Source organism: Falco peregrinus, chromosome 3 (assembly GCF_023634155.1).
Source record: "Falco peregrinus isolate bFalPer1 chromosome 3, bFalPer1.pri, whole genome shotgun sequence".
NCBI lineage: Eukaryota > Metazoa > Chordata > Aves > Falconiformes > Falconidae > Falco > Falco peregrinus.
The window spans coordinates 86496004-86509190 of record NC_073723.1 but is presented as its reverse complement, the minus strand read 5'-3'; the positions used below and the strand labels follow the sequence as shown (position 1 = coordinate 86509190).

General features: G+C 49.1%; 1 protein-coding gene across 6 annotated transcripts in view; it reads left to right on the top strand.

Moving 5' to 3' along the window:
* ADGRB1 (adhesion G protein-coupled receptor B1) overlaps nt 1-13187 on the top strand; it is a 295063-nt gene that overhangs the window by 75604 nt on the left and 206272 nt on the right. For all 6 annotated transcript variants that reach the window (XM_055800321.1, XM_055800320.1, XM_055800318.1 and 3 more), the window contains one exon: nt 11496-12416. In XM_055800321.1, the coding sequence (XP_055656296.1) occupies nt 11669-12416 (748 nt within the window). In that variant the 5' untranslated portion in view covers nt 11496-11668. The remainder of the gene's footprint in view (nt 1-11495; nt 12417-13187) is intronic.

Here is a 13187-nt window from a genome sequence, read left to right as displayed (position 1 = left end):
GTCTGGAGGAAATGGGAAGCGGAAGAATTGCCTGCACATGCCTTTGTAGCTGAGGTGCCCTCCTAGGTCTTGGGTAGAAACCTAACTCTAAGCCCTGCTTGTTGTCTGCAGACCTCTAGCTCTCCTCCAGCTCTTCACTCCTGTCCTGTCTGCCTGTCCTCTGAGCCAGAATTGAACACCCATACAAATGAAGGAGCATTGTATGGTGTCATCCCTGTGATGGAGCATCATCCGAGTCCTTCTCAGAATAAATATAATCCATACTCCTTCAATCCTTCATCTTCATCAAGGCTGCACACAGACAGCTAACCCTAGCCCCAAACCAGCTTGTTCTCAGTGCCGCGCATATCACTCTGTAATGTCCTCCATCATCTCCCGTGATTAAACAAAAGCCAAGGAAGTGAGAAGAGTCCTTTGCTTCCCAATAACTCCCATGTCTGCTGCTCAACAGCAAGCCATCTTCCCTCCTGTGTCACATTGCTCAAGGGTTCCTGAAGAGAAGACTGGAAAGGGGAGAAGCATACATCTCGTTTATGCTAATCCTGAACAGTTTGTCATGAGGCTGATAAATGAGATGCAAGGAATAATCCAGCTCATTAGCGCCTGTGCTATGATTGCATCCCTCTGCTACCCTGTCTACATTCAAGTATTTTAGGACTGGTTATAGGGGAGCTTAGAAAGTAGTCTCTGCCCTGAGGTGTCTTCAAGGAAAAGGAGAGGGGTCTCCAGGGAGCAGAGCAAGCAGAAACCCTTTGCTATCCAGCATGGTTAGCTCAGGCAGGGCACTGCGTGGATGTGGGCATGACACTTCCGAAAGGTTTATGTCTTGTAGGTCAGGGCAGATGACCGTCCCAATGGCTGCCTTCCTAAGCACTGCAATGGCAGGCACCATGCAAGGCATAGCAGACTGAACAGGAGGACATGGATCAGGCCAAACTATTTTGGTAGGGGACTTTAACAACATGGATGTGACTTGTGACACTCCATTTAGTTACAGGATCTGGCTGTGGTTCCTTTAGCAGTATGGACATGTGTCTTGTGTCGTAAGAGTGGTTACTAATATCCCTGCACCTCTCCATAAAAAATGCAAGAATGGTCATTTAAGGAAGGAGCAAAGGTCACAGAATCATAGGGCAGTTTGGTTTGGAAGGTACCTTTAAAGATCATCTATTTCACTCACCTCCTGCCATGGCCAGAGACACCTTCCACTAGATCAGGTTGCTCAAAGCCTCCTCCAGCCTAGCCTTGAACACCTTCAGGAACGGGGCATCCACAACTCCTCTGTTCAACCTAGTCCTGTGTTTCACCATCCTCATCATAAAAATTTCTTCCTCATATCCAGTCTAAACCTACCCTCTTTCAGTTTAAAATGGTTATGCCTTATTCTGTTGTTATAGGCCTTGGTAAAAAGCCTCTCTCCAACTCTCTCAGCCTTTTCTCATAGAAGAGGTGTTCCAGCCCTCTGACCATTTTCCGTGTCCTCCTCTTGACTGCTCCAGCAGGTCCATGTCTTTCCTGGGCTGGGGACCCCAGAGCTGAATGCAGTGCTCCAGGTGGGGTCTCATGAGAGTGGAGCAGAGGGGCAAAACCACCTCCCTTGACCTGCTGGCCATGCTGCTTTTGATGCAGCTCAAGATAAGCTAGACTTTCTGGGCTGCAAGTGCACATTGCCAGCTCATGTCCCGTTTTTATCCACCGATATTCCCAAGTCCTTCTCTGCAGGGCTGCAGAGAATCAATGCATTCACCCAGCAGTCTGTATCGATATTGGGGATTGCCTGACCCAGGGCCATCCAAGTCCATATGGATGCACAATAAAAGACTGAAGGAAAGTCAAAGAAGTATACACACTTCTGAGACTGGCAGTTGCATCTGAACCATCGTGTTTAATAGCAACTGATGGACTTGTCCTCCGCAGATTCTCTAATCCATTTTGGCACTCTTTTATACCTTTAGCCTCCACAGCATCCTCTGGCAATGAGGTCCCCAATTGAATTATAAGCTGTGTGAAAAAGTGCTTCCTTTTGTTTGTGTTCAGCTTTTGGGGTCAGTAAGGATGGCTTTCTGCGTCATGAGGCTTAATTCACTGCTTCTCCCCATGTCCCTTGAGAACCTTGGAGAGAACGTGCTGTAGAAATGCACATATTTATCACTCTTTTGTTTTCTAAGTTCAGGTTGCAGACTTCTGCTGCTTCAAGGTCAGCTATATCCAAACCCACTGAAACTTGGGGCTTCAAAGTGGATCAGGTATGTTCCTGATTCTCTCCACGTTCTAGGTCGGTGCTCAACATGGTAGAAAGGACCCACATTCAGCTCAAGCTCAGCTATTTCTACCCTCTCCATGCCACTGGGAAGTTCCTGTTTACCCGTGTTAGCGTGGTATCAGAAGACTTCAAAGCCCCTCGTTTCAGACTGTGTGGAAGCAGCTGGAATCACTCCCATAGCTAGTGCAGTCCTATAGTTGAAGTTCTCTCATGCTGCTCACTCTGTGAAGAGTGAAAGTAAGGCAAGGGTTGGTCACAGTTCTGGTTTTACTAAAAGAACCTATGTTTCAGGTGTTTCTTGTAGCCACAGTCTGAATCTCCATCTTCCTCCTGCTGAGAGGTACAGGAAAACTGCAGATCTGAGCAATACCATCTTACAGTCCTTCTGTGTGCAATTTAAAGACATTCTCGCTGGGCACTGGAAACTGAATGCCTAAAATTATGAGCTGAATTCCTGTTTTCAGAAGGGGAAACATTCCCAATCCAGTTTTAACTGTGCTGAGACTGCAACATTCAAAAACGGAGCAGTGTATTTTCAGGGTTGCTGTAAAATTGGACCCTGATGTAGTCTTTCCTTCTTTTCCCAGCTGCTGCCTAGGAAATCTATCCCATCATTGGGGTAGTGTCAATGTTGTTTGTTAGATGGGGAAACTGAAGCACAGTCATTGAGTGAGAGCACAAAACCGTGGCAGGATTCAGATGAGGAGCACACATTAAAACTTTCATACAAAGGCTTCTGGTTGCGGTCATCCCCTGTTGCTGATCATACCCAGCCATTTAAGGAGCTGGAGGACAGCAAAGTAGAAATCTATTTTCCTGATGCTGGAAGAAGCACTTGGACCTGAGTTAGTGCAGATCCTAGTCTGGAGGTGGTTACAAAACCAGCTACTTGGGTGTTCATCCTCTTTACCTTTGGCCAGCTGACCTCCAGGGTGCCATGGGGCAGCCAAAGGGCTGAATCCAGTAGGTACTCAGTCCCAGGGAGTATGGATGGACCAGGCAGGAGCAGAACTCCAGGTGCTTTGGTCAAGACACTAGCTTTTCCTTTATCCTCTGTAGCTAGCTCTGCACTAGTAACTTCAGAGAGCCAGGATATTGCCTAAAGCACTGTCCCATCCCTGCCTACACATCTGAGGATACTTCCTGGCAAGGTTTTGGCCACAGTCAGCAAGCACCACCCTGGACCATGCCTGGCCACAGTGCAGGAGAGAGCACTAAGCACTGCAACAAGGATGTTCTGCTTTTGAGGACAAGCAATTTAGCCACATGAATATGAGCTACGTCAAGGCTCTTGGCCTCAGTAGCCAGAAAATGAACCCTGGTGCATGTGTTTATGCAGGATGTGCCAGTGGCCAGCATCAGAACATGTCCTGAGCTCTGGCCTGTGTGTGTGCAACCCCGTGAATTGCGAAGCCCGATTTTGGATTTGCCAGCCATTGCTCTGCCCAGGTCTGACCCTTCAAATCTGAGCCTCAGCATGCACACACAGCCCCTGCCTGAACATCCCTTCTCCCCGGGGGCTCCCACTTAGCTTCACAGCTAATGCCAGTGCTTTTAACCTCCAGCTGCATTTCCAATCAATCACATCCTGGTCTCCAGCACGAATGAATGGTGATGGAAGTGGTCTGGCTCCTGCCTGCTTTCTGCCGCTCATTAGGATGACCTTGCCCTCAGAGGCCCTCTTGTGTAACCCTCTCACCCAGGAGCAGGGTAGGAGCATAGGGGAAAATACCCCAAAGCATCAGCCTTGGAGCACTAACGGGCAGAAATAAGGCAAGAAGGGAAGTGGGGATTTTCTAGGATTTGCTGGTGTAGAATCCAGGGTGTTCCTGACAATGCCTATTGCTCCTCGGGTGGTACCACTAAATGGAGATGGATGGGAGCTAGGGCAGTCAAAGGGTGTGGGTGATGCTGGCATGAAGGGAAGTCTGATCTTACTGGGATGAGAAGACTTGTATATTCCCCAGGGGGGGTGAGGAAATGCCTGGGAACAGTGTGAAGCAACAACCAGTCTGAACTCGGGCTGTACCTAACTGAGGTTTTAAGTCTGCTTTGGCAATGGGAAATGGAGGCAGAGAAAGATGTGATGTTATGATGACCACCATCAGCTGCCTTCTGTCAAGAACCCTGTAGATTCCTTGACTTTGCTATACAATGACATCTAACCCATCCCGATGTCATGCAGTCCTTGAGAAACTCCCAGTCACAGTAGTAGTCTCAGCAGGCCATGCCAATAACATTGTACCTGCATGGAGGAAAGATGAGGACAAACACAGTTACAGCTCAGGCAGAAGTGATGTTTAAAAGACACCAAGTACACACATGACATCTGTCTGAGGCTCTGTTGGGCCCAACAGAAGGTGCTGCAGAGCCCTAGGCTCACTTCCCTCGGGCAGCCACATCTGGGACCAGATGGAGCACATCTGGCCCTCCTTGTCTGCTGGGCTTTTCTCTACAGAAGTTTTACTGGGTCCTAGATTTTAGGGTTCAAGCCTTTCTTCTCAGTTGTCCCCTGATCTGACTCACTGAAAGAAAGATGCAGAGGCAGGAACTGAGCCTGACCTGCCTCCACCCCTGCCTGAGAATTTTAGCTATGGGCCCATCTTCAATTAATGTGATCTGGAGCGGAGACTTTCACCTTTAAGGCTGTTAATCTCATTTTGGGATAAAATCCTACTGGGTTGGAAATGAATCACCATCTTCTGCACTCTGCTGGAGGGTTTCAGATCACAGAGCACTAGAGAAAAGCAGAGGATGCTTCTTACATCCATCTTTTCAAGTGGGAAAACAGAAGCATGGATTGGCAAAGATGCTTAATTGAGACTGTGTAGAAGTTCTGAAGCCAGGATTAAAATCTGGCCTCTGGCTTCCCCAATAGCATCTCCCCATCTGGCCAGTGCTGAAGGTGATCAGAGATGGGATGGTTCAGCCGAGGCTCAGGGTCTTTGGAGTTTCCTCATTGTTGTTGAAAGCCTTCCATTGCTACACATCACCTCCCAGCCCTCCCTTTCCCCGGATTCCCTCTTCCAGCCTTTGAAAATTGAAATGGAACTGGGATTCTGTCCCCACAAGCCAATCCCCATCACAGGATCAAATATTTCACAACTTATTCACGCTGTTCCTGCAGGCTGTTACATGTCTGCTGGAGTCCACCCCTAAAGTGGGCGTTTTTCCAGGTTGACGCTGAGAGAAATTTGGGAAGAAGGATGCTAGTGTGTATAAACATCATTTATTAACACAGCAGACAGGTAAGAATCAGGTTTCCTCTGTACTCAGAAGATTGAGATGGATAGAGGCAGTAGGCAGTACATCCGTCTTTACAGTGGTGGAGCAAATATGTTGGATTTTGAGGGGTCCATGCGGAAATATGCTTTTGGCAAGTGAAACAGCAGGAGGGGAGCAGAGCCAGACTCTTGTCTATCTAACCCTTGTCTGCTTTCCTTTGCTTCCTAAGGGGGGTTGTCTGAGTTCAGTTCTCAGCATTTGGTCCAAAGGTAGATTTGGCCGGACCCAGATCGTGACCTGGGCAGCTCCAGTTGGAGCTGGTTTAACAGTCTTTCCAGGATATGGTCCCTGTCTGAAATGCCTCATCGGAGAGGGGATGTACACTGAAGTCAGAGTGAGACCTAAAGGATTTCCCAGTCCTGCAATACCCTCCAACTCATCCTCTGGTTCTTTCAGCTTCTCATTTTCACTAGATTCTGCTTTGCCAGAAAATAAGCACAAACCTCTGTAGACAAACTCTTTCTGGGAGGGGCCAGAGTCAAATAAATACTTGTAGAAAACAAAAGAGAAGGAAAACGGATCATTAAAAATAATACTAAGGGGAAAAAACCTGGGTTTGAGCACTGATTTTATGGAAGAGGCACTGCCCCAGGACTTTTCCAAACTCCATCCCTCCCTAGGTGCCATCCAGGGCTAACACCTCTCCTTGCACCCCAGCAGAGCTGCTGCAGTCGAACAGCCAGGTCCGAGCCCTTCCTGACTTCTCTGCTGCCAGTTCACAGATGTCACCGTGTTTTTCTAGGCATTTCCACTATGCTTTGCTCACTCATCTCAGTAGCAAAAAGAAAATTTCCAAGCAGTTGCAGCATTTTTTTTTTCCTGCTAGCAGTTCCTTTTGAATAAGGACAGAGCATACTCGTTTCCCATGTTTTATCAGAGTATCAAGAGACTGAGCTTTTTGGGGCCAGGTGGTTTTCTGCCTCTGGCAAAAGGGATATTTTGTTTGATATCTGGGAACTTCTTACAGGGAAATGGGAAGCCCCAGGAAAGGAGAATTAACTTGATGAAAGTGGTTTTCACCCTGCTGCGATGTCAGTCATGCACCAAGGTCAGGAGAAGTAAAAGCAGAGGGAGATAAATCTTGGACATTAGCACATCTGGGTTGGTGGGCAGAGAGAAGGGAGTTGGGGCATGGCTGGGCTAGGGGGGCAAATCAGGGTGAGGGTGTTGGGAGAGGTCCTACAGGCAGCCGTGGGAATTCATTGTTTTGATTTTTTTATTTATTTATTATTATTATTCCTTTTTTCCACGGAGTGTGTGCGTGTGTGCGCATGTGTGTGTATGTCTAAGAGTGCCCTCCATTGGCCACATGCAGGCTGCTGCGCTGAGAGCCCTGTGCCATCGGCACAGCCAAGGAAGGTGGTGGATGCACAACCAGGGAGCTTGTCCTTCCTGCGTGGGAAGGTGCTGTGCGATGCACAGACTCTGCAAAGCAGGGCACATTGCAGCACTGCCTGCATTTCACGAGCTCCTCCTGCTTGTGCAGAGCTGAAATTCCAATGTTGGGGCACAGCTGTAAAGTCGAACGCAGCATCTGGGAGATGTCAACCTGGCAGGTCTTGGTGGGACAGGGCAAATTGGCATGCAGGGCTATTCAGGCAGAGGGTGGAGGCAGTCACAGGCAGAGTCAGGGGATGCCCTGATCCCTTGCTGCTCACACACATCCCATGCTGCCTGCAACACCACTGTGAGTGTGGGGTGTTCTAGGGGCATACAAATGTGCAGAAAGCAAGCAGGGACAAGGAGGTGGTGGAAAACTCAGCCTCGGATCGTCTTTGTTTATCATTACTGCAGGAAGATAGGGTGCACCACCAAACACCTCACTATGGCTTGCAGGTTCCAAAACTCACTGGGGCTAGTGCAAACTGGATGCCCAAACCCCTTGGACAGCCCTAGTACCAGGTGTGAGTCTGTCTCGCATTGTGTTTCTGAACTGTGCCTGCTCCAGTGGGTGGCAGGGTAGGGTGGCAAATACGCAGCAAGGAGGTAGAAAAAATTACTAGGGCTCTGCACAGTGGTGCGAGGGTGCAGGAGCCATGCCAGTGGCTCACATATCTTCATAACCCTCTGCTTCATGATCTCTAATGTCTGCACAAGGTAACCAAGGCAGAAAGGCCATTCAGACCAAACTTGTCAGCCTCTTTCTATGAGATCCTTGAGATGAACGACTGCCTTCTGCCAAGGGCACACACACAAAAAAGACAAAATTTTTGCCCTTTGGTTTGTCCTTGGGAAATGCAGGCAAGGGACAGCCCAAGGTACTCCACGGTCACCTCCTATCCCCAAGCTTTACTCCATAAAAGGTTTCTTTGCCAGACCCATCTCCCAGGCACAGGACTGGAAGGAAAGGGCAGGAGGGATGGCATATGTACTCCAAGCTGGAGCAACGGGATGGGACTAGACGTGGATGTCTCTCAACACACAAACTTACCGAAATAGCCAGGCTACCTAGACACTAGCTGTGGCAACAACTGTGGGAATATGGGCAAATTTGCTTGTGTGCCATAGGAATGCGGACTCCCACACTGGAATGATCTGTCTTTTCACACATTTAGTATCACTTCCCCAGCTGCATGCTGCAGCCTCTGGTATATATCCCCCTTGGGATTTTTTCTGGATTACAGTGTAGAAGGCAGATCTCTCTGCTGAAATGCAGCAGCCAGCCAACTGCCCATTGCATCTTCCCTCCCTGGGAGGTCCATCACGTGTTGAGCCAAAAATCCAGGTGTGAAGGGGGTTTTGTCTATTCATTTCTTCTGCTTTAAGGATTCCCACTTCAGCAAGGATTAGTTGAAGGAGAAAAAATATGTTTATGTTCCTTATGGCAAAACATTCCAGATGGGACTGCATTCAGGGGAAATCAATTCTGAGACCTAACAACCGTAACACAGCGTCCCATTAACAGGTCTGTTTAGTTAAAGTCTGTGGGCTTTTACGGTGCTTTTCCCAGGGAGGGTCAGTGAGGGGGTATGCATTTTGTGCTCGCTGCATTCTCATTCAGCACATCTGTGGCCAGCGTGAGAAAAACTGGGTTTGCAGAGGGCAGGAGGCTTGGGCTGAATCCCACCCACTGAAGTCACCGTTAGGGACCGGATCTCCGGATCTCGGTGCAAGCCCTGTCTCCTAATCATCTTGTTGCTATGGAGGCACCGTTGGCTCCTGCTTCCAACCGGGAGAGGCAGGTTTCTTCACGGTCTGGACCAGAGGTTAAGATGATCCCTGTCTGGCTCATTGGTGTGAAGGTCAGAGAGATTTTGGCTTTGCAAAGGCCGTGCCCGCTTGCAAACAGTGCTCAGGCACAGCCCTACAGCGAGGGAGAGGCGAACCAGCAGCTCCTTCCAAAATCTCAGCTAAGCAATCACCTTCCACGTACCAAAGCTAATATTTAAGCCATTCACAGTCATTTGCAAGCAGCCCCTCCTGTTAATCAGGATGACCTCTCTGCAAATTTACAAGACGTTTGGTTGATGCCTGTGGTTTTTGTTGCAAGTGCGCTGCTGCTTTGCATCCCCTAAGCAGGTTGCATTCCCGAAATCTGGCCCTGGAGGCTGGCTGGATTCTGGCACAGGGAGATTTGCACTGCAGAGCTTTGTAAGCTGGAGGCCACTGTCAGGAGTGGGGACCTGACTTTTAAAAAATTTAAGTGCATATGCATTTGGACTCCATGCTGATTAATGTCAGGTCTAACAGACACTCAGGAATCTACTGGCAGAGGCTACAATGATTTGAAACTTGGATGAAATACAGTTTGCAAATAGCAGATCTGTCCTAACCCTTTCCTCCCCAGATTTATTTTTTTTTTTCAGAAGAGGGGATATGCAGAGACAGAAGTTTTCTATAGAGCAAGGAGAGAAACCAAGAAGTGAATGTGGAGATGCATTTATCTTCTTATCTCTTCTGAGATGCACAGGGTGGTCTATGGACTTCATCTCTGATTTTTCAGTCTCTCCTGGGATTGTGTTCAGCTACCTGAATTGTAGATTTGCTGGGAATTTGTATGGCTGCTGTGAAAGCTTCCTCTGTTTGCAGTCTGGGAAGACAGACCCTGGCAGCGTGGTGGGAGATGACAGGACTGGGGATGAGCGGTGTGGGGACCATGGGGCTGTGAAGAGGGTCAATGGCTGCAACACAGAAGTGTTTTCCCTCCTCCCTTGCAGCAGGTGCCCCTCTCCATAGACTTTCACCCTAATTCCTTCCTGGCAGCTCCACCTGGGTCCTTGATCACCGAGACACACATCCCAGATGATCTGAATTATTTTGGCTTTCAGCCTAGGACCATGTTAGCATCTCAGGAGTTAGGCTGCTTGCACTCACGCTTCAATGCAGAGGCCCTGAGCACTTGATTTTCATGAACCTGTAGGCACCGGAGGTTCCTGAAATCAAGGCAGTAGTCTGACTTGGTAGGGGAAACCACCCTCCCCAGGAGTCTGATTTGTCCTTTTGAACCTGGGCAGCAGCCCTGTTTTAAAGGCAGCAAGGGCTGCAGGGCCAGGGCAAGCCTCACTTATTGGGGAAACTCCTGATTTGCTCTACCTGGGATGAGCCAAAAACGGCAGGAAAGGAAATGGCTGGAAAGATGGGAAGGAAAAGGTGCCATGGCTGTATGCCCAGCAGCAGAAGCTCTGCCCCATACACTGAGGGTCTGCCCCTCCTGCCTGTCAACCCTGCATCTACTAACAGGGCCCTTCCCCAAATATGGGGTATAGAATATTTGCTATATATATAGCAAATATATATATATATTTACTTATATGCTATATATATATATACTTATATGCTATATAAGTATAGCAAATATGGGGTATAGCATAGAAAGGGGGTACAAGATGGAAAGAGTCCTCCTACTGATGGCTTTTTCTCCGTTTTCTCCTCCTCTGGAAAAAGGAGAGATAGAGAGACGGGAGCACAGGGTAGTCTTCTTGGTGGGGTAGGAAAGAGGGAGACTTACAAGAGTAGTGAGGGTGCAGAAGTCCCTCGGGAGGGGGTCTTGGAGGTTGGGGTGAAAAGGGGATCTGCGCTACAAAGTGTTGCAGGGAACAGGTCCCATAGGGCAGTGCAGGGTGGATGTTACTTTCGCAGAAGGGGCTATGTGAGCTGAAGGAGATCCTGGGGGTGGCCGGGAGGACTCTCACACTCTGCAGGTGCTCTATGCCCTGCTACAGGACCACAGGCTTTGGGGTGTCCTGCACACAGGCAAAGTGGCTGCCAGATGTGGGAAGACTTAAAATCCATCTCTACCAACCTTTTTTTCCTCCTTTACTGGGTGTTCAGCTTCTTCCAGCCCTGGCCTCCTGTCTGGACTCAGGGTTAGAGTTGGAGTACTGAATAATGATTCTGTTCCCCTGCACTGGGTTGGTGGAAATAGAGGGAGAAGAGAGAAAAGGAGATAAAAGAAGCAAAACAGCAAGGAGTGTCAGGAGGAAGGGAGGAGGCAGAGCCCAGCTGCCCATGCCAACCTCCAGCCCAGGTGCAGCATGAAGGCTGCACTGAAGCAGCATTCTGGCTCCATTGGGATGGAGAGGGGTGGAAACTCCCTAAAACAGAGATCAGTGGTGTTTGCTTCAGGGAGATGGTTAGAAATCACTGCAGAGGTTCTGCTCAGCTCAGCAGAAGGGCGCAGCATGGGCAGAAGGCACTGGGAGAGCAGGGTCACAGCTATGTTGTCCCCCACTGTGAGTCACAGCTGGACTCTTCCTGGGGGTTAGGACATCCTGGAGGTGGGGACACCCCCAAACCTAGCATGATGTGAGACTGCAACTTCCCCCAGTAAGATGTGCTGGGACTGGAGATGCTGTGTGGGTTCTCAGCCTTGAAAATGGTTAATAAAAACTAAAACCAAAACCGAAAAGAAAACAAAACAAAACAAAAACAAACCACCACCCAAACCCCCAAATTCCAAATCTTTTCTCTTTTTCTCCCTTTCTCCTTCCCTTCCCTTTTTTTCCAGGTGTTGTTTATGGCCACAGGAGGGAGCTCAAATCCAGACATGGGAGGATTGGCTTGATTTCGGATCCAAAGCCACTTAAACTCTCACTTTTCCTCTAAGCTGGTCCCTGTTATGTTCAGGATCTGGCACCTGCTTGACATTTACTTTGAGTTCCAGAGGACCAGAGACCTAGGATGAGGAGCATTGGATCTGCCCTGAACCTGCTTTTGGTATCGCCACTCTACTTTGTGTGGACCGTGGTCGCTCTGGACCTGGCACAAACTCCCTGCACCACTTTGGTCCAGGGGAAATTCTTTGGGTATTTCTCCTCCTTTGCCGTCTTCCCGTTGAACTCCTCTCTCTGCTCTTGGATTATCCAGAACCCTGACCCTCGGAGGTACACTTTGTACATGAAGATCCTAAAACCTACTGGCATATGTGACCACCAGCACATCCGCACCTACCAGTTCGACTCTTTCCTGGAGTCCACCCGCACTTACCTGGGCATGGAGAGCTTCGACGATGTGTTGAAGCTCTGTGATGGGTCCACCCGCTATGCCTTCCTCCAGTCCAACAAGCAGTTCCTCCAGATGAAGCAGACCGCACCACCAGGGGTGGAGAGTTGGCCTGTGCGGTGGAAGCCCACAAAGGCTCAGGAGCGGGACTTCTCAGTGGAGTACCTTGTGGTGGGCAACAGGAACCCCAGCAAAGCTGCTTGCCAGATGCTCTGCAAGTGGCTGGATGCGTGCTTGGCCATCAGCAGCAGCTCCCACCCATGCGGCATTATGCAGACCCCATGCTCTTGCTCAGGAGGGGAGGTCCTAGATCAGGCCAGCGAGACCCTGGGGCTCACGAGGAAGAAGGAAGACTGCTATAAGGATGGAATTTACTTGGAGAACTGCATGAGCAGCCCCAAGGACAGCAGCGGAGTGGATTTCCTGGGTGAGTGGAGGGCTGCTGGGGGTGTTTGGGAGGGAGGGCTGGTTGGGCTCTCCTCTCCTGGGTCTCACACTGTCCCCATCACCTCCGTGTCCGAGTCTGTAGATGCTTGGTATGAAAACCTTATTTCTTAATTGATATGTAGGTCTGGTAACCTTCGGTGGCTCCTTATGATCCTGTGACAGGAATTGCAAAGCAGCTTCCCCTAAATATACCCCAAATTGTTTCATTCATTCCCAGGGCTTGTGCCTTGCTTGTTTTACTTCTGCAGCCTCACAGCTGCTGAGGGAAGATTCTTACCTGAGGGTGAGCAGTTTTCCAACATAATTACCGATGTCCTAAAAAAGGCAGGAGCCAAGCTGCCTCCCGAGGCGGGCTGCACTCAGCAACGCTATCAACCATTTTAATTCATGGGGAAATCTTAATTCTCAGGTCTAGTTCAAGGAAAAGGCAACAGAAGACACTCTTATTTTGTTCTCAGCCTCATTTTCCTTTTGGAGGCTTTCAGAAAGAAAACTCACTATGCTGCTTCTGTGGGGTTACTTGGTGATTTGCTGGGACTCATTCCTCAGATATTTCATAACTGTTTTGATGATGATCTTGAGTACGGTATGGGCTGGAAAGGGACTAGGGAGGTGAAAGAGGCATGACAAAAAGGGCTATGAATAAGGGTGAGATGCCTCTGAAGTCTGACCTGGGCACTGGTCTGGGGAAGGAAATGATCCTTCCAGAGATCTGACATGGTATCTGCTGGTGCTACAGTACCGTGCAAAG